The 25,884-nt window shown below is 40.5% G+C and overlaps 2 protein-coding genes across 5 annotated transcripts in view; one reads left to right on the plus strand and one right to left on the minus strand.

Moving 5' to 3' along the window:
* Positions 1-52: 52 nt before the first annotated feature.
* LOC136436531 (ankyrin repeat domain-containing protein 10-like) lies at positions 53-6,315 on the plus strand. Of its 2 annotated transcripts, XM_066430565.1 has the most exons (6): positions 54-378; positions 2,120-2,272; positions 2,623-2,714; positions 3,229-3,449; positions 3,796-3,977; positions 5,065-5,180. In XM_066430565.1, exons 1-5 carry the CDS (start codon positions 181-183, stop codon positions 3,960-3,962), a joined length of 831 nt encoding a protein of 276 aa, XP_066286662.1. In that variant the 5' UTR covers positions 54-180; the 3' UTR covers positions 3,963-3,977; positions 5,065-5,180. The 2 variants fall into 2 exon arrangements, with proteins under 2 accessions (XP_066286663.1, XP_066286662.1); XM_066430566.1 differs by lacking the exon at positions 3,796-3,977 and having other exon boundaries at positions 53-378; positions 5,065-6,315.
* A 518-nt stretch (positions 6,316-6,833) lies between these two features.
* LOC136436530 (neuronal PAS domain-containing protein 2-like) overlaps positions 6,834-25,884 on the minus strand; it is a 31,771-nt gene continuing 12,720 nt past the window's right edge. The window contains exons 3-16 of one of the 3 annotated variants that reach the window (XM_066430564.1): positions 25,672-25,747; positions 21,528-21,676; positions 21,247-21,338; positions 20,444-20,533; positions 19,850-19,970; positions 19,366-19,476; positions 18,646-18,856; positions 18,023-18,129; positions 17,492-17,639; positions 16,711-16,889; positions 16,093-16,256; positions 15,574-15,777; positions 15,219-15,284; positions 6,834-10,524 (exon numbers count right to left, since the gene is read on the minus strand). In XM_066430564.1, coding sequence (XP_066286661.1) covers positions 9,703-10,524; positions 15,219-15,284; positions 15,574-15,777; positions 16,093-16,256; positions 16,711-16,889; positions 17,492-17,639; positions 18,023-18,129; positions 18,646-18,856; positions 19,366-19,476; positions 19,850-19,970; positions 20,444-20,533; positions 21,247-21,338; positions 21,528-21,606 — 2,394 coding nt within the window. In that variant the 5' untranslated portion in view covers positions 21,607-21,676; positions 25,672-25,747 and the 3' untranslated portion in view covers positions 6,834-9,702. Of the gene's footprint in view, positions 10,525-15,218; positions 15,285-15,573; positions 15,778-16,092; positions 16,257-16,710; positions 16,890-17,491; positions 17,640-18,022; positions 18,130-18,645; positions 18,857-19,365; positions 19,477-19,849; positions 19,971-20,443; positions 20,534-21,246; positions 21,339-21,527; positions 21,677-23,444; positions 25,621-25,671; positions 25,748-25,884 lie in introns of those variants that run through there. The other 2 variants (XM_066430563.1, XM_066430562.1) reach the window with 2 other exon arrangements.

A 25,884-nucleotide genomic window follows, 5' to 3' on the forward strand; every position in this document is an offset into this window, starting at 1 on the left:
GGTCAAGTGCATTGATTAACAGTGTTTCTATTGAATTTGTCGCATGCAGAGCCTCTCGATAGCGTTATATTTGGAAGAAGGAAACAAAGAAGACGGTGGTGTGTGTAGGTGTGGGCCTTTTGTATCAGCGTCCTGGTGTTTTAAACTGTACGTCTGTATTAAAGCTTGGAGATATTCCAAATGGAGAAGGAAGAAATGTCGTACTGGGGAAACTCAAGCGAGCAGATTTTGGTGGAACACTTCCCGATGCACCGAGCGTGCCGAGACGGTAACGTGTGCTCGCTGAGCTCTCTTCTGGAGGCCGGTGTTTTTTCTCCGTACGAGGAAGACCAGTTCTACGGCTGGACTCCCGCTCACTGGGCGGCATACTTCGGCAAGGTAACCGAGAACGTTTGTGATTCGACACGTAGTGGTAATGTCGTAGATTAGTGACTTAATTCTGACGTTTCTGTGCGAGAAGTGAGGAGACAGGTCCGGCCGACGGAACCAGACTGTTTTTGTTATGTTGTAAAATGGCGGGAAGATGTGAAAAGCTGGCAGCCATGCCAGCACCACAGCACGTGGGTTTCCTCGGGTAAACAAAGAAAACACGACACATTTCTGTCAGCATTTCCCTCAGATATTACAAAAGACTAGATTTTCCCGAGTTTTACAAAGATTCGAGTTCTAGACGTGGTGAGGTTGTGACATTTCCGCCAGGCAGACTATTTTTTGACACTGACCGACTTGTTTTTTCCCCTTCACTCCCAGTGTTTGTGTTTCTGTTACCAAGCTATTCATTGTAAAACGGTAGTGAAAGACGATACTTTTGGTCAAGGAAACTCGTTGGCCACCGCTGTAAATTGTGGAGTTTGAAATTCTACCATCTTGTTTGTGTAGTTTTAACGGCGATGGAAATATTATTATCTACGTAATGGATGGGAGGAGCCGGGCTAATTATTTAACGTTACAGTTTGAGCTTAATAGACCGTCCCTGCCCCGGGGCAAACCGCCGACAAACAAAACAGACGAGATAGTTCAGACTTGTTTTGATATTTACAATAGAATAAGATAAGTCAGACGTCTTGGGTTGCTTGAAAATTTAAGAAGTAGGCTACTTCTTATTTTCAAGCAACCCAAAACGTCTGGTAGGTCAACTAGCTGACATGGCTAAAAATGTCAGTGTTGTCCAGTGAGATATGTGTAATTTGCAATTTGTTCAGTCTATTTCACACTACTAGCCAGGTATTCTTCCACCAACACAAGGAGTTTGGTAGGGACTAGAATGAAATACGATAAAAGATCGAAACGATGGGGTAGACGGACAGAAGACAGAACAATCATTTTTACAACATTTATTTGATGTACAGTATAAAAAGATATATAATGTTATGAATATAGACCTAGTACTTATTACTATCTATGAAACAGTGACAGGTATAAATAGAATGATGACCCCAAATAAAATAGATCAATTTATATTCCATCAGAAATTGTTCTGAAATTGAGAGTCTTACTCTAAGCAAGGAGGTTATAACCTCCTTGCTCTAAGTGCCATTTATTTGCCACTGTGTTCTTGTTGTTATGGAGAATATGAAATGGTCATTGTCCTTGTAATCACACAACTTTGCATATCCATAGGAAGCCCTGTGAAACCTGTGAATTTGTTTAGCCTTAGCCCTGTGACACTTTCTATATAGTAGCTTGATCAGACAAGACGTATTGAATATGTGACTGCTGAATGCTTTTATTCTATCAAGTTCTATCAAGTTTATAATAGAACCATTCAGCTGTTGTTTTACATAAAACATGTGACTGTTGGTTGTTATCAAAACTACCTGTTCTTATGGCATACTGTAATTCTTGAAATTTTTGTGGTGGCTTATGTTCACTGTACACGGCAAAACATAAAACCACCGGGAATTTTTTAGTTTCTATTTATACTGTACAGTATAAGACTATAGACTACAGCAAACTTTCAGTCAAACACACCTCAAACTCAAAGAACCGGGAACACTCCAGTTTCACCATAATACAACATCAAGTCCCCACAAACTTAAGTTACAGGCATTTAAATCATTAAACTATTGGTGACAACTGCCCAATTCTATCTCCCTTACCTTGTCTGTTGTATTTCCAGTTGGAGTGTTTGCGACAGTTGATAATGGCAGGTGTGAACAAGGACGTCACCACACAGAGGTTCTGCCAGACCCCAGCCCACATCGCTGCCTTCGGGGGTCATCCTCACTGTCTTCTCTGGCTCCTGCAGGCTGGTGCTAACATCAGTGCTCAGGTACTTTTCTCAGTCAATCTCAAGTATGTGTGCCAGGGCTCTCTCCATCCTCAATTATTCTGTTCCTAACTATTCCAGACAGACAAAAATCAAAACTTTATGGCAATTGGATACCAATGGTGCCAAGAAAACTCTCACAAATAAAAATGAATACGTTTGAATTTACTCCTCAGTCACAATGCAGGAAATTGTAGAGTGAGACTAAGAGGCTTTGCTTTCCCTCTAGTCCTAATCATTAAAAACTACTGCCACCTGTAATTTCTCCACTGTACAATATTTGGCATGATGCTTTATCACGATGTTACTAGTATTACTAGAAGTCAATGTGCCTTGGTCTAATACATTTTCAGGACTATCTGGGTGAAACACCTATCCATAAAGCAGCAAGAACTGGCAGTACAGAATGCACAGGTCTGCTACTGGCACATGGTGGAAAATCAAGGTAAGATAAGTGGAGACTGAAGACACAATCTGTAAGCTATTTTTAGAATAAACTGCCAGCCTTTAGTTTAACATTCTGACTGCCATTTCAAAAGATTGTCCTTGTTAAAAAGGCCACTGTCTGTTATTCCCTGTTCTCATAAAATCGGGGTGATCTTGAACTTGAAGATTATTTTTGCAGTGTATTTGTGGATCAGTTATAGTTTGGGCAACTTCAGTTTTCCCTTGCTTTGGGTAAAATACTTCTCTTGCTTTGGCCCCGAAAGTAACCTGGGTCCTCAGCAATTATCCTACTAGATACCAAGAACAGTCTGCATGGGGACCACTATTATGAATTATAAAAGATAGTGATCCATTTCCGTGACGATATTTTGTAAAGTTTGGTTGATTTTGTACTCATTGAAAATGTGACTTTTAGAAAATAAGCCCTGCTTCTTGAGTTGAGTTGACCAAGGAGGTTAAATAAACTTGAGTTGACCAATGACTGCTGTTGATCCTGTTTGTCATGTTATCAGTGTATGTAACAACAACGGCATGAGCCCAGCTGACCTGGCCAGGAACCAGGGGTTCCAGGAGTGTGCCCAGGTCCTGCTGCAGGCCCAGGTCCAGCTGCAGGCCCACCCCCAGCAGAACGGCTGCCAGCACACCAATGGCCTCCATGTCAACAGGCTCAGCAGGAAACGTGGTCTGGACACGGAATGTGAAGTAGAAGGAAGCAAACGAACTAGGAGTGATGGTAAGTTCTCTTTTTCCGTCATCAAATTTGTCGTTTTCTCCTAGGCTGAGCCTCACCATCGGCCTACATACATAGTTCCTCAGGGAGGCTGTGCTAAATTGAGCTGAGGTTTCCACTTTTGTGGGCGTGGCCTCTAACCATCTGTCAGGCTCTATGTAGAGAAAACATTTAGGTGATTCTCTGATTGGCTGACAGCTGGTTAGAGGCCACGCCCACCCAAGTGGAAACCTCAGCCCGGTTTAGCAGAGACTCCCCAATGTACATTGTATAGGCTGCTCGTGTGACCATACAAAAGCAGTAAGTTAGTCAGAAGTAGCTACACTAGCCCAAACTTATTTTTTTGCAGACCAAGAAGAAATGGAGGAGGATTGTGTAATGGAATCAGCAGACACAGGGTGTGTTACCGGCAGTGCAGAGCACAGCTCAGGAATTCCACCTGAACATGAACCAGTGTCCCACAAAGAGAAGTCTTCACACAGACATTATAACTACACTTCAGTCTTTATCTTCTAAGACTTGTAGTACCATGTAAGTCATTGGAAATGAAGCTTTCTACCTGATGTGCAGTTCATGCATGAATGATATCAAGGAAAGCTATTGTAACAGGAATGCAAAATGTACCTAGCTAGGAAAGTGTCCCCTATGTTCTGTAAGGACCGTATGAGCCTTTTAGATGGTTTCAGCAGGTCCTTATAATTATGGTACAAATTGTACATAAAGTGGTTAATCTTCTACTTTTGGGACAAGGGAAATGGTAGTAAATGTACCTTTGTTTTGGTGCCAAGTTCTTTATTTCCAGTTGATGTAACTGAACAGTCCCTGATGATAGAATATCATAAGAGTACAACTGAGCACAAAAAAGCCAGTTCCAGAACTATATGTGACAGGTTTGCATCCTTGAGGCTTAGGCCTAGAAAATGTAGAGCAAGTCTTCTCTTTACAGACACTAAGATTCTTACTAGTAAGATATAGGATTTGCTGTAGACTTATGAAAGATCAGTACAGTTGTATAAGGTATTTTAGATGTCAATGTTGGACAATGAATATATCAAAGCTATCATAGTATGTGTTCATATAGTATGTGTTATTTTTAAAACTTCATGTGACCTTGAGTTAGATCATTCAAAATACTTTTATGATATTTATTCCTTAACATCCTTAGAATTAAATAGTGTATGTATGGTAGGCAGTCTAGGAGTAGGAACAAGTCTGTGGTGTCTATAAATATAAACTTAATAGTTTTTGGGGGGGCAGATGGGTTTGCTCTCTAGTGTATCAACACAACGTAACAATGTCTCAATCATGTGGCTGTGACACGGATGAATTGGAGGTGGGGGAAACAAGGTTCTATTTATGGACTTTATGGTAAGTCCAGGGCAGACCTGGACAAAAAACACTCCATCCCAAGATAGACAACTTGTCATGAATATGGAAGCAATAACAAGTTCTCAGACTTTCAAAGCATTAAAACTTTGGAACATAAACCATTATTTTTCCAACATGCATGACTGTACTTAATAATTTGGAAAGCATGCATTAGACGATGGTCTGACAAGGACAAACACACATGTATGAAGCAGTTACTACAACTGTTTTATGTCCTGTTTCCCTCCAGATTCTTCGTGGCTGATGGTTGGAGGACATGGTAAGGGGATGTCCATGGAGACAGACATGGAGGAGATGGGAAGTACAGATGAACATGAGGAGTGTGTCTATGTACAACAGGGCTACGACAGCGCCATGTTCGAGGCAATGTTACAGTTTCATGGCACATAAAATAGTTGATTTAACAATATCTCTTGTGAACACTAAAATACAATGTTCTTTCTTAGTACATGGTATGTTGTATTAACATGAAGCATGTTCATTCCTGCAACAACCAAATTTTTGGTACAATTCTTACAGAGAACAGTATTTTGGTTACTGTGATTTTGTATTTAGATTTCTTGTATGTGATCCTAATTAGAATTGACACTTAAAATCCAACAAAAGCAAAAGCAGTTAATTACAGATTTTTGGAATATCACATCTATATGCAGGTTAGTGCAGTCTATCTGAATCAACCCATGCACTGGGTACAAACATGTTTTCTATGTGGATTTTTGTGTCCAGTGCTATGATATACATGTACATGTGTTGTATCAATTATCACCTATGAAATGCTGAACAAATGCATTAAAGATGGTGCTAGTTTCTGGTTATATCCATACTCCATAAGATCTACTTTCCCAGGAGAGTGGTGAATATATGATTTGTCTAGTCACTCTAGTGCATGTATGCTGAAAAATAGTTCAATCCTGGTGATTTAGTCTTTTGCATGGAGATAAGACATGCATTACAATATCAATAATGTACATTATGTAGATGATGTTAAGAGTTGATTCATGTTGTTGAAAGAACATCATATTTTCTTTTGATTAGTAGAGGACTTTTATATAGTATCTATTTTCCTATAGTACTATTTTCTACTTGATATTTCTATTTTGCACAAGTATATACCACTGGTCTGGTTTTTATGTGTAGAGAGTTTTTTCTTACTGCAACATTCCAATAGATTGGATTAGTTGTCTTCTTGGGATTCGTAAGATTTTATATTTGTTTTTATATATATTAGCATGTGTTTTTCATTATTTTAAGTACATGTAGAAAGGTCTATCATGATGGCATTTACTATTTTCTTTACATGAATACCTGTATGTCAGAGATTGAAGTTATTACCTGAATTATCATTTAGGGCATGTTGCCGATGCAGACAAAGATCACTCTCCCTATGTTGCACTGTTAACGATTTCCATGTTACTTAGTGAAATGTATTTTGCAGTCTTGTCCAAAATATGGATAAGCTTTGGGGAATGAAGTTTCTCAATGTTGTGGTGACTGTCTTTATTCTGTCTTTTTGCCCTTTAATCTCATTAAGTCAGCATAGTTCCACATCACAACCATTCAGCTCAACAGTTAAGCACCAGAGTAGAGTTCTAGCCAGAATTGGGACCTTTTCACTGTTTTATAAGAAATGCATGTCACAAAAGTGTGACTGTAAAAAAAATATGTTAACACAGCTATAATTGCTGATAGGTTTGAATTTGGAACAGCACAATAGGTTGGAGGAACTTCAAAAGTGACTGAGAAGACTGGCCAGACTACTACACTGTTCTGTACATCTGTCACATTGCTCTTGACCAAGGAAGTACATGAACCATGTTCACCAGAATAATTACTAGTAGTATAAAACTGACAAATGTATAATACTGGTAGGTTACACTTTGAAAATCATCAGATTTATTACGTCACCTACTTTGCACCTTTCATCCACTCCAAACACTCAACCAAGAAGAAAGTCTCGGCTTCATTTATACAAAGGACAGGAAAAATGAATAGTCATAGTTATATGTGGGAAAATAATCTTTATTTTTCCCAATAATACCATCTAAGGCACATGACATTTGATCTAGAAAACAACACAGCCTTTCCAAACATATACAGACACCAATAAAAAGCATACATTCAAATATTCTCATTTCATTTGTAACAATTATGGCATTCTTTAAAACCAGGATGAAAATTTCAAAGCTTCTTGATAAGAATAGCTGTCATACAATGTACCACATCATTATGCTTTCTGTCATGTCACGGGAGTGCATCCTTTTTACGAAACGGTTTATTTGTACCACTGATGTATACTTTCCAAGAAGTGAACACTTTCAACATGCCCAAAGTGCCCTCTACTATTTCAGGAGTGTGCATACCATGGTTCTGGACAGCCAAGACAGTCAAAATAACCTTGTGAGCCAGAAGTTGAATTGCTAAACCACTAGTCTGTGTCTATATGACCCAGAATGCCACTCAGCAGAAAACCACTGAGCAAGTCTGAGAACAGAACACATGAAACTCTCCATGGTTTACATGCCATACTTAAAATTGCACTTTCTACACTTCACACGGTAGAATCTACTAGTAACAGAGTTCATATAAACGTCTGATCCAATTACATAAAAAAAGTTAATGTAAAATGTAGCACCACATGTACACACACCTTATGACAAGACCAATTACTTTGACTTAACATCAAATTTTAAAGAGTATCTTATTTCCAAACACATTTTACGAATACAAAGAAAACAATCAAAGGCTGCTAACGCCAGATATTTAAAACATCCATGTGACTACTATTATGAGGGTCGAAAGTATGACAGACATTCAATTTGGCACCACATGCTGCACTTGCAGTTTCCAACTTTCAGTTCTGGAAATTGTCTCATCTGCACAATCATGTTAAAATACTACATCATCAACCTCATCGTAACATAGACTAAAATATCAATATTAACAAGTGTCTTTTGCTTGGTCAGATCAGGCATTGCGTGTACAAAGTTTGGAAACTTGACTCTCCTTTTCACAATTGCTGCAGGGGCACTCATCTCCTAATTACGGAATCCTATTTAAACTATACATACTGCTGTATATACATGTTTTGGAATACACTATAAGAGTGAAGTGTGGTAGAACTGAGGAATGTTATGTTTATCTTAATTACCTTCCTAAAACTTAAAACAAATACCCAGACAATTGATTACAGACATGTTACATATTTTGATTTGCTTGTATGTTAATGATATATATATGCACAGATGATTTACATTAAAACAGCTGCTCAAAGTGACAAAAGTAGTCTCGATTCTACATCATGATCTAAAGAGTTGACATTTTCCGCTATTTCAAAACCTGGTGAATCACAAGTACCTCAAACAACTACTGATACACATGGCACTGGCCTCATCTGATATCACACTTCCTTCAATAGTACTGATTGTCCCTTGATTCCATGATAAGGTCATATATAACTTCACTTGTAGCCTCTATGGCACGTTCAACCACACTTACAGAGCTGACCAAACCATAAGAACTTCCACAGTCAAAACTCAGAGAATGCTTACAGTACTTCAATGGTGCCGTAACAATCAGCCATGTTTGTTGTCATCACTTTAGACGATTAGAAAGGTCAGGAACCCAAATTTAACTTACTAATTATTCACATGAATGTTAAAAGTTGAATAATGATTAGCCATGGCAAGTCCACATCTTCCTGACGTAAGTTCTAAAACTCTTTGAGTGTGACAACGAAACATGTGTGTCAAAGTTACAGTCCTTTCTGTATCTATTGATATGAAGTTGTGCTGCTGTCTTCAAGTCTTGAGTCCTTGCTAAGATGTATCCTGTCCTGTGTACGAATGATACAAAAGGAACGACCCACAGCAAGGTGCCTCAAACACAGAAAGGTCAGTTGAACATTCATAAAAACATTCAAAAAGCACATAATAAGCACTGTGAAATAGAGGTGATCAAATTACATCATTCTGAAGTTCTACATCCCTCCAATATAACACTCATCACAACAGATTTTCATGCTGGTGGTGTCTGCTGTGGAAGTTGACTTATGACAGTGCCATGGCTGTAGGCAAGCAATCCTTACAAACTACGATACATAATGTTGGTCTCTGACTCTCCAAGATTTCTAGGACAGCGAAGCAACATCAAGCATTCAAATATTTCCTGTGGCTCGCATCCTATTGGCCACCATTGCTTTGATTGACCCAAACAGGATACAAGAAGAACATTACAACACACCGTTCTCTTAAGTTTCAGCACAAATCACAGATTGCACATACAAATATATCATTACAAGAATATTCTCTTGATTAAAGATAGTGTTGATATCTTTCTAACAATTTCTTTGTACAAAAGTAACATATAATCTTTGAATTTGATTCATTAGTGACTTGACCGCACAATACTTTTTCAATAAAAACACCACCCTTCAAAGACGAACTATTTAACTATTGTGCACATTACAGCCCGGTTCGCAGTGTGGAAAGTTTCACTTCTTTCATTCACTGCCCCATTTTGCCAAACAATGTGAATGCAGCATGTCTCACATCTGGATAGATATATATATATGTATATTTATTGTCAACCAACAGGTTTAGTTCATTACCCTGAGCTCTGGTTTCATTCTAAAAATATAAACTCAGAGATCCTTTCCAACTTTGACCTGTGCCACTGATTCAGTGGAATATTTTGATCCTTAGAATACATGTACAACAACCCACATACAAGAACTACCGTACTGATGTGTAACTGTGGGTTTCCCACAACTGCCCCTTTCCAGGTTGGTCCCTGTCATATTTTCTCTGGTGAAGGAGCAGTCTACCAAATTGCACGACAGGTTGTCCACTACGTGGGCTGTGTAGGTTCGTCACTGGGAGTGCTGACTGTGAGTGTCTGAGTCTTGCCTCTGGTACATTTGATGGATGTAGTATGGGAAGTTTGCAGCGGCCAACTGTGGTTGTTGTTGTTGCTGTTGTTGTTGTTGTTGTTGTTGTGGTACCTGAGACTGCAGGTTTACCTGCTGCAGCCTCTGCTGCTGCTGCATCTGCAGTCTCTGTGCCACGGTGAGCGGCCGGCTGCTCTTGGCGGTCTGCGCGGCCTGGCCGGCGGCGGCCACCCCCGTGGGAGACTGGGGCGGCGGCATCATGTGGACCTGCGGTGATAGGAGCTGAGCCGTGGTCATCAGGGAGCCTTTACTCGTCGGGTTTGTAACAACAGAAGTCTTGTTCTGTCCGAAGTCAAATCTACTGACATTGTCCATTCCGGAGGCCAGACTGGAGGACGGTCCCGGCTGCACACCTTGGGAGGCTACAAACTGTCCCTGTATGATGCCCATGGCGTGCACCTGTCCCGCCCCGTACTGACCCCCCTGGGGAGGGGCCTGCAGGATGGACGACATCTGCCCCTGCACAAACACACCCCCGGGCATGTTCGCCATGTTGGACTGGGAGGTCAGCAGGGACGCCTGCGGGACCTGCTGCATGGAGTTAGTCATGGGGGCCACCTGGGAGGGGGGGTAGGGCATGGCGGGGGTGGGGAGGGACGAGGTGGGGGGGTAGGGCAGACTGTTCTGTTGTACCGACATGGCGGTGAGCATGCCAGGATCCGACACCATCGGACATTGCATCAGGATCTGCTGTCGCAGCAGCTGTAACTCCTCCTGCTGACGACGGATCGTGTCCTGAAGGGCCTGAAGAACAACAACAAATAAGTCAAACTTCTGTGATATGCAATTTAAGAATTCACTGCCATTCAGTAATTTAACTTTTTTTTATAGCACAGGCAGAATTCTGATACTGTGGAGCAATGCAGAAGTAAGTACTGCAGAAGTAAGTAACACTAGTCAGTTCAAATCCGGAATGTCACTTTCCAGATTTCAAGGCAGCCATCTTGGAAATCCAATTTTCCAACTTTTTTTCTACTGAACATACAGTTTAGTTTTACATGTCATTTGAAAGGGCATGATTTCCCTTACGTTGTGGTGCCTTTACTTTGGTCATAAGATGTAAAGCTATGAAGATATTCCTTTTTAAAGTTGCCCAACCCATACCTACATTGATTCGGCCTTGCAACTAAACTGGGGCCACAGGGGGCTAACAGTGGGCTATCCCAATGAAAATGGGCAATAAATAGTCCTTCTACACTGTTGAAAACACTCGCATAATGAGTTATCACACCTAGCTAGTCAGTGTAATTAGCACTTATTTGACAATTTTCTCCTGAGGTGAACAATTTGATTTGAACAAGAAGCGACTATCAAACCTCCTTGATTTGACTTTACCAGATCACAGTGCTACATTATTTCAAACTAATAAGCTATGTTGTCAATTAGCTTGACTACATAGGACATCTGGACATCTGCAAAGAACAAAAAAAAGTATAATGGACCTTGGTTGTATTCATATAAGCAGTGATAAATGTAACCAAGATTGAAGATGTAACAGTGTAAAACGATTTTGACCTTTTTCAAAGAGTAAGGTGGAAGAAACCTTGAAGAAATAAATCAAATTCAGTTGTAACAGTTCCAATTGTCTTCCCTTGGCCCTCACAAAAAAAAGAATGTTAAGAAATCATTGGGAATTTTCATAATTTGTATTTGAGAGATTAAAAAAGCCTCAATGCAAGGAGGTTACAGGCCTATATATTAAACCTCCTTGCTCAATGTTTAAGATATGCTTTGAGTCCTGAGTTGTGGATTTGTTTGTTTTTTAGCAGGGTCTAGACCATGTATAACTTGATTGGTGTTTTGATTCTCTTATCGATCAAAAGCCTTCTAATTGCTTGCTTGGCCCATGAATATAACATCTTTATTTGACCAAGGATATACAAAACCTCCTTGGTTTTCCTTAATGGCAAAGATTTGTCCACTTGTAAAAAAATTTGTAACATTACATAACAAAGCTTCAGGTAGACAATTTGCATAATACTTACTGATCACCCATACAAAAAAAGCAGATGATGATTCCTACCAATTAACATGATTAAGACAGAGCTTGAATGACAATGGTCCATTATTTACACTTGTCAAGTTGGTTTTGTTGTTGTTGCTTGCTGGCAATATGACAAGCAGGCCATCTTTGCACACCAAGATTTACAAAAACCAAGGACACTGTAAAATGTCCTTGCAAAAACTTGGCCATGCGGCCTTATACTATAGTAATTATCATAGTTTAATATGTAACAAAGACTTTTTGTTGCGGGATAAATTGAGCAGGCAAGATGAAAATGATACACTTAAAAAAGTATGTTAACAATAACATGAAGAAAAGTTTACATGAAGAACACTACGTAACGGTTTTGTTTCGAACCTGACCTCCTGAGGTAGGCTGCAACGGTTCAGAATAAAATGGTTTCGCAGAATTGTAATCATGAACCCAAAAGCGTTAAGGAACCGGTTCACATTGACGTTTTGTGACATGGTACATCCGGATACATGAGGTCATAGTTCTTGGCGTCACTTGGGCTTTAGCGCAGGAAAGAGTGAATTCAATTTTTTTAGCTGTTGATCGGAGCGTTTTTGAATCATAGCTTTTTGCTAAGGTTCTCACAAATGGTCCAATGAGGACACGAGAGCCCTGATATCTATGTGGGGGAATCAGGATGTCCAGAAGGACCTTGATGGCATTCATCGAAACAAGGACATTATATAGAATTCTATATAATGTCCTTGATCGGAATATTTAACCTCCTTGATCGGAACCAGGAGGTGTACGAAGAAATTGCTATGGGCATGAAGGACAGCAGTTTAGTGCCAATTGAAGACACAACTCTTTGTCAGTGCTCGGAAAAGTGAAAGTTTCAGCTGTCAATAGGATATTTTTGAATAGTAAAATCTTGTTACGGCCGCTTACTCGAGGTGCGGGATTACAACAGAGTTATGCAAATTCAATGTAAACCGTTTTCAGCGCGGGTGCAAGTTTGCATTGCTGACGCAAAATGTTAACCGTTTCAATTCTGGGTTCATCCGAAACGGTTTGAAGCATTTTACTTTTTTAATCATGAACGTGGCCTTTAGTTATTGTTTGATAAAATGTGTTTCAGATGGCAGCTAGTTAACACATTGGTGTGGCTAGCATGTTTTTATATCAGGTTAAAAAATGTTTGATTGCATTTACCAATTATAACTATGAATAAGTCAGTCTCCCCACTTGAATTGCATGGGTATATCTCCCAAGATAGCTCTTCATTCCATATGGCTTTTTTACGAATGTATTCAAGGTGGTATTATCTATGTAAAAAAAGTGGTGGAACATCAGACTGAGGACAAGCATGATGCTTTTTTGTAGCTAAAAGTACTAGTGCAATCAATGCAGCAGAAAACCCTACAACTCCTGTATATCATAGCCAAGAACAGTGTCCCGGTCACCGTCATGCGTCACCCCAAGGTGACCCCTTGGTCACCCCTACGCTTCTCCTCGACAAGTGTATTGGCAGTTCTTTTTGCGCAAACTTTTTAAAACTGTGCTGCACCCCTCCCCACACTTTCTGTCTCAACCGGTGACACTACTTAATAAGATAGCAACTTGAATGACAAGACTCATTTGATAACAGACCATCGGGTGAATTTGAGTAAACCAAATTGCGAATACAAAGGCGAATCCTTGCAACTACATCATTATGTGCATTGTTTCAAGGGCTGAACGAATCGATCGACATTGACACTATCAAGAATTCTATAGACAATATGTAGTAGATTGGTCGGGAGTGGTGGCTTTGATACTCTTCTAAGTTTATCAGTGTTTATTATCTTTTAAACAAGCCGTTTATCAGTGTCTGTAAATTTAAGTACCATATTTTTTTTCAATGAACAGCGCACACCCTGTACCCGTATTGTAGCTTAAGTTACTCCTAAACCTTTTAGCGAAGTTGTTTTAGAAATCGTCAATACGCATTGGGAATCCCCACCACAAACATCCACCAATCTTTGAGAAACCATAATGTATTCACATTGTTATGCAGCCCAGACTTCCACCGCTATTGTTCCTGTATGCAAATGAACATCACTATCACAACATCATGAGTGGCTCAGTAACGCTCCATTCAAACAAGGACAATATTATATAATGTCCTTGATTCAAACAACAAAGGAGGTTATATAGTCTATATAACCTCCTTGAAACAACAAGGTTACAGAATCCGATTTTAAAAGATTCCAAAGTAGAGAGAAGTCAACAGTGGAAGATTTACAAAGTTATGAAAAATTAAACACCTCTGTAATTGAACGGGTATTTTCTTATTTCTTGATATCAGAGTCTCCTGCTTTTGAAAAATTCTTAGTTTTGCCAAGGAAGTTGGTTTTGCCAATTTCAATAAAGCACATCACTCTCGCTTGTGGAAAATATATTGGGTGAAGGAGGTTTTATAGCCTCCTTGATTGGGTGTATGTCGTGCCAGGAAATGTTAAAAAATGCATTTAAACTGTCTAGTATCTATACTCTAAAAGCAGAGTAACAATTAAATGAACTAAACAATTTAATATCGAGAAGAGTAGGTCGAGGTGTGCTTCGGATAAAAAATCAGAAGGGGTAGCTTTTCACGCCACATAATCAACCTACACCCTCCCTGACTAATTAGTCGCAGGACTTGAAATTCAGTACTGTATTTTCCTGTCATACTTCATAGTAAATAAATCCTGTGTTACTATAATGTTAGTAACATAAAACTACCTGCACCCTGCAAATTTTAACTGCACCATCTAATCATTTTCCCGTTCTGTCCATCAGATGTAATAATTTCAAAGTGATATAATTCAAACCTAAATCCTGTAATCTGTTCTAAGGGCAGTAAGGCAGTACAAAGTGAACATATTGTTTAATAAAGAAAATGGCAACTACCTGAATTGGATCACAGACCTACTTTGAATCATACTTGCTTAATTAGACTGTATTTCACACCAACTGGCAAAGTGTGAGTTGAGTTCTGGAGAGTGAGCCATTGACAATGGAGACCTGGCATTGACTATGGAGAGCCAGATAATGCCCACATGGCCATTTGAACCTTGGTCGATTTACATTTTTCACACCTTTTCCACCAAATTACCAGTTCGGTGGGCGGGCTTGGGTTCAATGGTCTAGGTGATTCGAGGTGTGATAGCCCCCTGTGGGCGAAAGCAATTGCCACTCGATTACTAGTATTAACCCATATGGCCATTATGAAGCTGCATTGTGCTCAGACAGGACTACAGTGTAAACATGCATTTTCAACTGATCATATCTAAAGCGGTGAACATCACTGACTAATAATTTTTACATGATTATGTTCATGATGAAGAGAGCTTTCAGCTGATACCCAACTTGTAGGCAAAAATCAATCATTTCTGAAGATTCCTGATAGCTTCTGTTTTTCCACATGTGAACTGGCCAGTGTTAAGTAATGCAGACATACCTGATGTCTTTGCAGCAGTTGTTCCTGTAGCCTGAGCTGTGGAGGTCTGATGAGAGCTCCCATGGGCTGTAGAGGAACAACCACAAATCACACAACCGTCAGATAGCAGACATACATAAAAAACATACTAAACATACTAATCTACTGGAAGTCACACATGAGCAAGGTGCATATTACTATACCGCTGTCAATCAATTTTGGTTGTTTAGTGGGAATGAATGCCTCATGGGGACGGCAAAAAAAGTGGCTGGGTAAGACTATTGGTTGGTTAGCAGAAGGTCTAAAATATGTAGAATAGGACAGGACTGAAGGTGGTTGGCCGGCCAACTTTGACTCTATGTCCATGCTGACTCACCATCTCACTAGGAGGGGAATGGTAAACGCTCTCCGACATGGTTGTCATGGCATCATTCTCCGTCATCGTTCCAGTGCTGCTGATCTCGTCTGCCACGCGATACTGGCTGAACTTGGCGAGGCTGGACTGCGCGGCGGACGGTACCGTCTGAGGGGCGGAGTGATGAGAGCTGCTAGGCTGGGGGCGCTGGGAAGGATTGCTGGACTGCAGGTGGAATAGCACATGGAAATCAGACAAGGCCATCACTCAACCTGCAATACTAGGCTGTATCTGTATATCTACTATCACACCAGCTCTGGTATCTGTATCTGTATATTTTCTTGACTGTTTTTCTCATTTTCTTCTACACACAAAATATTTCTTTCAGCAAGAATATCTAAGAATAAGTGAGGAGAAAAGTCTTAAAGTTTAAAAAAATATTTGAACCAGAAAAACAATTTAAAAGAAAGGAATAGTTTCATTAGGTACAATGACTTCACATATCCAGGACCAGAATGGTTTGAAGCAAGTCATTTTTACCTGCTGTACAGAGCTGCTGCTAGAGTGGCTGGACATGTGCCTGGTCTTGGTGGTCAGCAGGTCATTCAGGGTCTTGTACTGTTTGGTGATGTCAGGGAAGTCCTCCCCCTGCACACTACCAGGAGTGGTTTCACCCACCTGCGTAGCATGCATCTCTGCAGACCCTGGATTTAAACAGACAGCAGAGATTTATACAATACCTGAACTTACCTTGGCATCATGAAAAAGTTGGGCGCAACAATTTACTTTAAAAAACCATACACAACAGATTACTGTACATGTACCTTTGCCTGTTATTCTATTAAGTATAACATTTACCAAGTGATGTGTAATACATGTTATATGCATTAAGAAATATAGGATTAGTAACTATATTTGGCAAAGGTATGAGGTCCTGGAACTCCTAGTTTATAATAATTTCAAGACTTGTCTTTTTCTTGTTTGGCACTAGCAAATGCAAAAGGTCAAGAGATATCTTTTCCTCCTCAACTATGTTGAAAGTTATTTTTAAGTGATTGCTATCAACCTGATTTTCTTGCACAAGATTTGAGCAATGTGTCAGAATGGTTGATTAAGACTATAATCAGGTTATCACAAAAAACACAGATGTAATCCTACCATGTGGGGACCGATCTGGAGCCGAGGATCTCTGTGATTTCCTTGACTTCTCCGACACAGCTAAGGAAGAGTTGGAGAGGGATCTCTTCAACGTGCCAAAGCTCACCGACATGTCCACATTGTCCCCAGAGTCGGACAGACCCAGCTCCTGCCGTAGTTTGTTGCACACCTCAGAGTAGCTGCAGGGAAAACGTGTCCAAATCTTTTAATATGCTCCAGCTCAACATGCATATACATGTAATGTTAATAGCCTGAAGGCCACTCGGTGTCTTTGAATAAAAGCGGTTGAACCTCAGATTGAGGACAAAGCATGAACCTTTCTTTGAATAAGACTGGAAAAAAATCTCCTCAAGTCAGAAACATCCTTGTAGTGCAATAGACCGTTCAATCCAACATCCACCTACTAGCCCACATTTCACATTTTAATTTATTGGCATCCAATAAAAAAAACACCATTGTTGCACATTATCTGCACAAAAGCTAACAGAAAATAGAGCTCCTATAACAATTACAAGTCAGCTCAGTACAAGTTAGACATAAACTATTGGATGTAAATCCCTCTGGTTTTCTAATCAGGACTTGAAATTTATTTCTGGGAATAGATGTGCAGCATTGCTGTACCTAACCTAAAAACTTAGGTGTACAGAAAAACTTTAGATTGTAGATTAGAATGTCACCAATCTTGTTCAGAGTTGCAGGCAGAATCTGGAAGTTGGTGTGAATACTTGATGTCAGCAGTCTGAGCTTTGCTTATATGTCAACATTAACCAGATTTGCTTACCTGACAACAGTGTGGGTACAGACAATGAACTCAGGTTTGGAGTTCCACTGGTTGTAGGTGATGTAGTATCTGGTCTGGAGCCAGATCCACTGCTGACCTTTGGTTAAGAACCGATAACAGCACGACGTTCCTTCTCCACACTGCATCACTGAAGTAAAGAACAGAAGCAATTTTAGTGTGGAATTGTGGATGTACATATAGTCTTGATAAGTCTGACATTATACACACACACACACACACACACACACACATACACTGACACACACAAACTGACACACACACACATACACACATACACACACACACACACACACACACACACACACACACACACACACACACACACACACACACACACACACACACACACACACACACACATGCTCTCCCCCGCTCCAATGGTAATTGTCCTTATGGGCCAATCAGGTGACACTTAGTGCTAGCTGCCCTTGTACCTGCAGTACTTCTTCTGACAAGTAGGTGGCGCTTATGAACTGACATTTACTGTACAGTTGAGATTCATGTACTTACACTGCTCGTGACATATGGATATTCTGTCCAGGTCATCCACGTGGTAGTAGTCGTAGCCAGACGTCCCCAGCACTTCAAATGGAAGGTAGCCAATGATAGGCGGTGCTCTAAAAATACAGTAGGAAAGGCAACATTTATCACAGGACACTTGGAGCTGAGGAATCAGCCATAGACATGTGTTTGTTTATACCTAATCAACTCTGCAACAATGCACTGATGTTATGTCTTATCTTCTCTCAAGCCTGTACAAATGTACTATGCAACTCTGCTTGGTGACTTCATATGCTGCACAAATCACAACTGGTATGGTTAAAGGTCAATGAAGGTTAGATACCGAGGTATGAGATATGCAAGATAACAGTTTATCAAGCAACTGGATGGATTAGTTAACATTTAGTTTTAGGTTGCAGCCACTACCTCTTGTCAGTGACTAAAGGATCTGGAGTGATTCAACAGGTACATGTATCTAATCGAAAACTAAGAATTGATATGTAACTTGGACAGACGAATGGAAACTACCCTACAAAATGTGTACAATTAGTTGTGATCAGTAGAACAGTTCTATATATGATAATACAGGCTCTGATGCCTCTGTACATCTGTAACCTGTCTGACTGACTGACCTGTGGTCCAGGAACAGAAACTTCCACTCCAGACTGTGCCTGGACGTGAACTCTCTCTTGGTCTCGTCCACAACGGACATCTCCTTGAGGAACAGAGGGGCCAGCAGCTTGGCTGTCATGACCAGCACCACCTCCTCCCCCCCTGACACCGCCACGCCGCCTTTCGTCTTCTGGTTGTCCTTCTCAACTTTACATGTGGAGTTGATTTTACCTTACAGAAGAGAAACCAAGTTTAGTCATACAGCACATCTTGTGATAAACCTAACAAGAGTTCCACAACTCCATATCTCAGCAAACAATACTGTACTGTAAATGTTGAAATTTTCGCTGTGGTTTCATGTTTGTGCTGTTAGCAGCAACTTCTTTGCCGTGACTTATCTCCCTTATTTCAACTACAAAATAAAAACCACAACTAACACTCCATGAAATAAATAAACAAATTTTCTCCCTCCTGTGAAAGTAGATCCCCACAAACTTCAAGGCATTTACAATAATCTCCTTAATGGAGGTGACAGCAATGTTGGAACTAAAGTCTTTTCTAGTCGGGAACCAATTTGTAACTGACAGACTCCCGGGTACATGGCATCAATTTCTCTTTGCTACTCCTCCCCCATCTTGGTCCCACTAGTACAAGGATGCCAGTTGTTCTCATCTTTCTGAAGGGGTATGTAAGGGGTATGTACAAAATGTAAGGGGTAGGGGTTTAAAGGTAGGACTTACTGGACAGGGACCTCCTGAAGCTGCCTGAGAGCTTGATACACTCGTACGCTGGCTCCTCCGTTGGGTCAATCTTCCCGCGCACAAAGTGGCAGCTGAACGACAGATGCTTGTCTGCAGCAAAAGGAGAAAACATCATGATCAGATGTCAGGCTGGAGAGTCATCTGAGAACTTACAAAAGGACTTTTGGCTAGGCTACATGAAATTTAAATCCATCCTGCATGGACGTTTAAGCTATATTCTGTTGTAAGCCTTGCATTTTGCAATTGTCAACTGTAAACTTTCATCTGGGCGGAACACATTCATGCAGTTCATCTTAACACAAGCAATCCAAAAGAAAACAAGCTGTGACTGGGTTATTGTAAAATGTCATTGTAATGATTTCTTCCAATCATCCTTTCAGATAATCACAAATGGGTACACAAACTAGGGACAGCATCCAAACAATATTCTGCACATACACTGAGGACAGCATCATGACATTACCATCTGCGTAGTCTGTGTCTGTCTGGTCCATGTGCAGAGCATGGTGTGTCAGGAGGTTACAGGTCTGAACCTTCTCCTTCTCATGGACCATGTCACCCAGGGTGTTACCCACCAGGTCGTTCTGTAGGGAACACAAGCCACAGTAAAACCAATTAGTGAGGCCACAATCATACAGTCATTTCAGGCTGGAGATGTTGTTTAGGAGGCTCTATTTACTACATGAGGGTGATGAAACAAAATCTATGAAGCAAAACAAGGAGAAAATGTAGAAACATTAATGAACGTATTTACACACTACCGGTATGTCTGGCCTTCTATTTCCATCATATCATCTATTCCATACTTAAATTGTTCGAATAGTGTTTTGACAAATCTAAAACAATCTGTGGATGGCTATCAATATTTTCAAGTCTTGTGTCTGTTATGAACTCCCAGAAAAATTATTGACTAACACAAAGGTATCATATTTTCTTAAACTTAAGGCAGTGGTGTGTCTGTGTTTCTGACTTTGCATGAAGGGGTGAAGTTTGTCATCTCTGATTGTCTTGTAACAGTTCTGTTGATAAAGAACAGAAAGTATTGACAAAAACTCACCGGCAAATGCCCAAGTAAGGAGGTGACATTTTCAGACACATAAAGGATCTTGCCCTGCTTGTTGATTGCCAGCATAAAACCATTTGTTGCCTGAAAAAAAAATGCATTTAGGGGTACTGTTGTGATCTACTACATGGAAATTTTAACATACACAAAGCTGGATAGATCCTTATTCTATAGCTATGTATAATGTAGAGGTACCAGTCTTCATTAAAACATCACTACTCCATCTGAATAACACCTGGTCAGAGATAAGGTTCTAACCAATGGGAATAGATATTCAATTTGGTTCTTCTGCTCTACCCGTTTAATGCAACGAAAGCAAGTAAATATTGTTTACATCTGTAGTAAAGAATTGTGTTAAGGGGGTCAGTTGTCATCCAGTCAAGTATTTCTCCTAAACTAAGTACATGTACTCTGACGTCATGCAAAAATTACCCTAAGTAGTTTATGGACAAACCACAGTCCATCAGTATGTTTGTCCTCACAGTATGCCTGATGTGGGGTTGAACAAAATTAGGTTGTGCCATCAATTTCACTGAGCGGCTTGTGAAATGCACATAATTTAGATTTCTTTTCTTCCCGCCCATTTTCTCTCTTTATGCAGCGTCGTATTCAAAGCAACATAAATTTGGTCCCCCAGCCCTACCTTATAATACATAAATAGATGTCCTGAACATGTATTTGTTCTAATTCTTACTACCAGACATCCACTCAGAACCCCTCCTGCCTAAGTGGTGAGACACTGTAGTCAGTACTACCGCAGAATGAATGGTCCAGGAGTGTCTATCAGTGGTACTCACATCCAACATAAGCTGAGAAAACTCCTCATTGGTGAGGAAAGGCGGCTTCCAGTTCTCCTTAATTTCATTGGCCTCACTCTGTGCTGTGATCTCTGTAAAAAAACATTTTCAAAATCATGTCATATACGTCATATACATATAGACCATATTTCTAACATGATTCAACTGTACACAATGACAAAACTTCAGGGTCACTCTAACTAATATGGTATCACAGTGACTATAAATGTTAAAACTTAGGGTTCATCAATCGTACATATCAAACATAATAGTGATCCTACCTTTATTCCTTTTAAGAAATGCGATTGTGGACTGCAGCACAGAAGACTTGTCCATTTTTCGGTTGTTACTGGACACCATACTGCACAGTTCATTGATAAGAATGTTGAACTGGTCTCTGCGCTTCTTTTCGCTGCGGTTCCGAGATTGCCTGTCCAGGAAAGATACAGCAAGTGTCATGAACAAAGATAGAAAAAGACATTCAATACTAAGGCAAATATTAAGCACTACCCCAGTTATTAGTTATATTCCCCTAGGTGTAGGTATGACTTTTTAAGGTATTCAATCATATCTTGAAAACCCAGGGTGCATATGCGCTTTTGCAAAGGTGCAGCTAGATATTTGTCTATGATTATGTACATAAAGATACTATTGTACACTAGTATACAGCATATTCTTGGTATTAAGGTGTCAGAAAAAAAAACACCTAAGCTTGTTTAAAATTTTAAAAAGTTGTATTATAGAATTTCGGATTCAAGTTCTGCAGAGATGAAGTAAGATTTGTAATATCGGTCTTGCTGACATTTTACTTTTTTCATGTTGTGCACACCAAAATAATTTTTCTATGCGACTAAATATTTTGGCCAGGTGCACTGGTGCAGCTACTTTCCAAAATGAATTTCTAGCCCTGGACCTAGAGGCAGTCAAATACTAGCGTTGTACCTCTGTGAAGTAGAAAAAAATGTTTCAGCAACAATGACGCTGGTATAAGAAATGTTGCATGATGAAAAGATCCTGGATTTTGTCTTGTGCTGCAGGAACATGCCCTCTGGCTATGATGGTCGTCTAAGCCTTTCCCTAGCTGAACAAACCCTCTGGCATGCTAATTGAACTATTACTATTAGGCCAATTTCAATGTGGTGTACGTGCATGTAGTCACTGAAGGAGAGTCTGCGAGAGTCGGTCCCGAAATCTGTAGTATACTGCGGCCAGGCGCGTACTAAGTTATCATCATCAGTTGGGACTTGGTGCTGAATGTCTGAGTTTTGTCCAGTTGTCAAGTCCGTCGCCAACACCGAAGACCCTTTCCAGTGCGGACGGTGTGGCAAGTGAAAGAAGTGGATTTATCAATGTTTTAAGTGTTTACCCCTTGAAATCAGGATGTCCATGTAGCTCAACTGGTAGCAGCCTCACAGTTGAGCTCCTGGTGGGTTCCAATTAGTTGGTAACTGGGAGACCCCGGTTCAATTCTATGTTGGAGACATTTCGCTTGGGGCTGCAACCGTCTTTCAGAAGGGGCGTAAAATGGGGCTCCCGTGTTTCAGGAGGTGCCTCAAGCACGTTAAAGGGAAAAGGCTACCAACCCCTCCCTGTAAAAATATCCCCTGCTACTGAAACAGCAAGGGAACTTGCTGACCTATGTGCCATGCATTGACTGGACTTTGCATGAATTCTATCTTAGAAATTTACAAAGAGCTATAGAAATAGAATAACATACAAGTATCCAGCCTAAGAATAAAATCTGTGGTCTAAAAGTGCATAGCAGAACATAATGCAGATTGCATGCCTAACAGATACAGAAGGGTCACCCCAGGTGAACCCTCCCAAGTGAACACTTTCTGCAATGATAATCCACATCGATATCCACCCTACACTCCACGACATGGGGGAGGGTGCCCAGACAGAAAACTTGCTGCCTGCCTGTGCAGAGACTGTTGGAGGGGACCTGAGCCGAGAGGCCATGGCTGCCGTGACTGCTGATCGCAAATCTGATACGACATGTGGTTGCCAACGCTGCAACCGCCTTCAGAAGCTGACTCGATATCCTTACATGCATGTTCCTTCCCGAGGTAGCAGGATCAGGAAAATATGCATACTGCACACTCAGAGTAATCATACTACGGTACCAAACACTGGAACGACAAACTGCCCCTTTTCATACCCGTAGACTCCTGTAAAAACCCAACATCCATACATACCTTTCCATCTCGTATGCTGAAACATAGTAGGTCTGAAACACCATGTCATGTGCCAGGTACCCGGGAGCCCAGCCCGCCGATTCTTCCATCTTCTTCCTCCAGCTACTTTGTTCCTGTCTAAAGTCCTGATACACCTGGGATACCCTGCATCTTCTCTCCACTGCCATGCCTTTGCAAAACCAAACAAACTACCAAGAACTCAAGAAAAGGGCTTCACTCAGGAGAGTGAACTACAAGCTTCTTCACAGCCGGGACCTACGAGCCTGTTGTCCGAACCTTGCGCTGTGGACTCTGGCCGCAGTTGGCAGGACGCTGCACAGGTATGAAGTAGAACTTCAGCTCAGGTCAACCTACAACCTGTAATTATCTCAAATCCAGGGTACCCCTCTGCAGCAATGCCCTGCAGGCATGTATGTGCAGTAGTCCTGACAGCCATTTGTCCTGTAGTTAACTTTCACAGTTCATGACAGATGATCTTGTGGTCTAATTTCTCCCCAAAATGTCCACATTTCCAAACCCTCTTCCTCTGTCATTTGTACTTTTTTTTGTGAAAAATGCCAACAAGGTTCGAAGAGAAGTCTATATGGTCGCTCAGTCCCAGAATCTGTACGTGTGCTATGTCAGATTGCAAGTGTAGCTGTCCATTGTTCTGGAGTCTCGAGTCTCTGTCAGGTCAAACCAGGACTCCCACAATCATGACATGACGAACAGAAGACTACCGTTGACAAGCAACAAACATTTGACGCTGCCTACATCTAGCTAAGCATATTAGTTACTGCAGGTATGATTTGAAACATAAACTTTTTCCAAGACATTTCAGGTTGAAATGTAAACTTTGCAGTCTTCTTCTTTAATCCTTGATGTTAACTGGAGTATAAAGACCAACATATCTGCAATCTTGACAGGAGCCCCGGAGGCGTTATTAGGACGTAGTCAGGTGTGTCCGTAGCTCCTTTGTTCTCCCCTCCACACTCACGTTTTCCTACATATGATGTTGGAGACCCCCGGGCAAAGAGACAACCTCACGTGTAACCCTTCTGTTCTTTGCTGACCTTGGGAATCACATGACTTTTATGACGTCATACCTTCGCTAAATGATGTTAACTTTTGTGCATTTGCGTTCTCATTGGCAAAAATCAGTTGATATCTACACAAATTGTTCATCAAAGTATGAAAGTCTTATCTTCAAGCAAAGAAGGCTATTGTAATTTGTAGCATTTCCTTATCAATGATGTAAATTAGGCTCTAATTTGCATGATTCATCATGCCTAAATGGGATGTCCACCTTTTCTAAATGTCCCAGGTATGAAATTCCTGTCATTTACCACATGAATATGGAATTATACATTGGGTCACAGCAAGTAAATTTTATGGATGACATCAGCGCGCTCATTAATTTTCGCCTGATTTCGAAAAAAAAACAAGATTTTGTTTACCCTTCGGCAATGGTCAACATACCGAAAATAGTACAATATGTCGCAAACAGTTTAACTACAGTCAGCTCTATCGCAAAAATGTTCTAGATGCCATAAAAAGGCATATGCACATGTAAGAATGATGAAAACTCCATACAAATGCGTTGTACAATTATTGTGTATGCAAGCTGTAACAAGATTGCTCATCGTCACCAACTTACAGGAAGACACTGTGCAGCCCTCATGCCAAACTTGTAATATAGTGTGTACTTTCTGTGCCGTTATTATCAACAACGTGTAATCTAATGTGCTGTTCTTGAATGAAGTGAACTACTAACAAAATCGAAATTTCATTGCCCTCCGATGATATGTCCAACAAAGGCTCTGTGTTGTGCAATTGTTTGATATGATCCAGCAGAACTTGAGGCTCAATTGCTCGCATTTGATGGCATGTGTTGACAGGGTGTTCCATATGAATACTCAGTTGAATATAGTTGCTGCCCAGGTATTCCAGAATGCCCATGATGGTATGACATGTTTGCTGTTGAATCAAGGAGGTTTTATATTATATATGAAACCTCATTGGTTGAATACAGGACCTGTTGGTCGTGATATCATATTTTGTTGCCTCAAGTCTTGTCTAAAACAAGATTCATGATCTCAAAATTTGAAAATATAGGAATCCTGTTTTTTTTGCCCGTCTTTTTTTTTTTTGCCCTATCTCATTAATTTTGGAGTCTGCGGAGGACGTCATCCATAAAATTTACTTGCTTTGGCCTTGTACCATATATAGTTTTTTTGTCCTTACTTACGCAAATACATGTAGGTCTTCGTATGTATCTTATACGGCCTCAGTCCTCAGGCCATGTTGCTTTTTTCAACCTTGCACTGGATTTGGGGTGTCCAAAGAATCATTATATACAAAATCAACCTAGTGTGGCCTTAAAATGTGAGAGATTTCACAGTGCTATCCACAATAGTCAAAGATCATTCATGTGATAGCAGATCTTCTCCACACATTGCAA

The sequence above is a fragment of the Branchiostoma lanceolatum genome, chromosome 6 (genome assembly GCF_035083965.1).
Source record: "Branchiostoma lanceolatum isolate klBraLanc5 chromosome 6, klBraLanc5.hap2, whole genome shotgun sequence".
In the NCBI taxonomy this organism is placed as follows: Eukaryota; Metazoa; Chordata; class Leptocardii; order Amphioxiformes; family Branchiostomatidae; genus Branchiostoma; species Branchiostoma lanceolatum.

Bases quoted from the DNA above. Each gene is read 5' to 3' on its own strand.
- LOC136436531 (XM_066430565.1), top strand. From the start codon at position 181: ATGGAGAAGGAAGAAATGTCGTACTGGGGAAACTCAAGCGAGCAGATT. The intron at 2,273-2,622 runs GTACTTTTCTCA...ATACATTTTCAG, and splicing joins GTGCTAACATCAGTGCTCAG to GACTATCTGGGTGAAACACC. The intron at 3,450-3,795 runs GTAAGTTCTCTT...ATTTTTTTGCAG, and splicing joins CAAACGAACTAGGAGTGATG to ACCAAGAAGAAATGGAGGAG.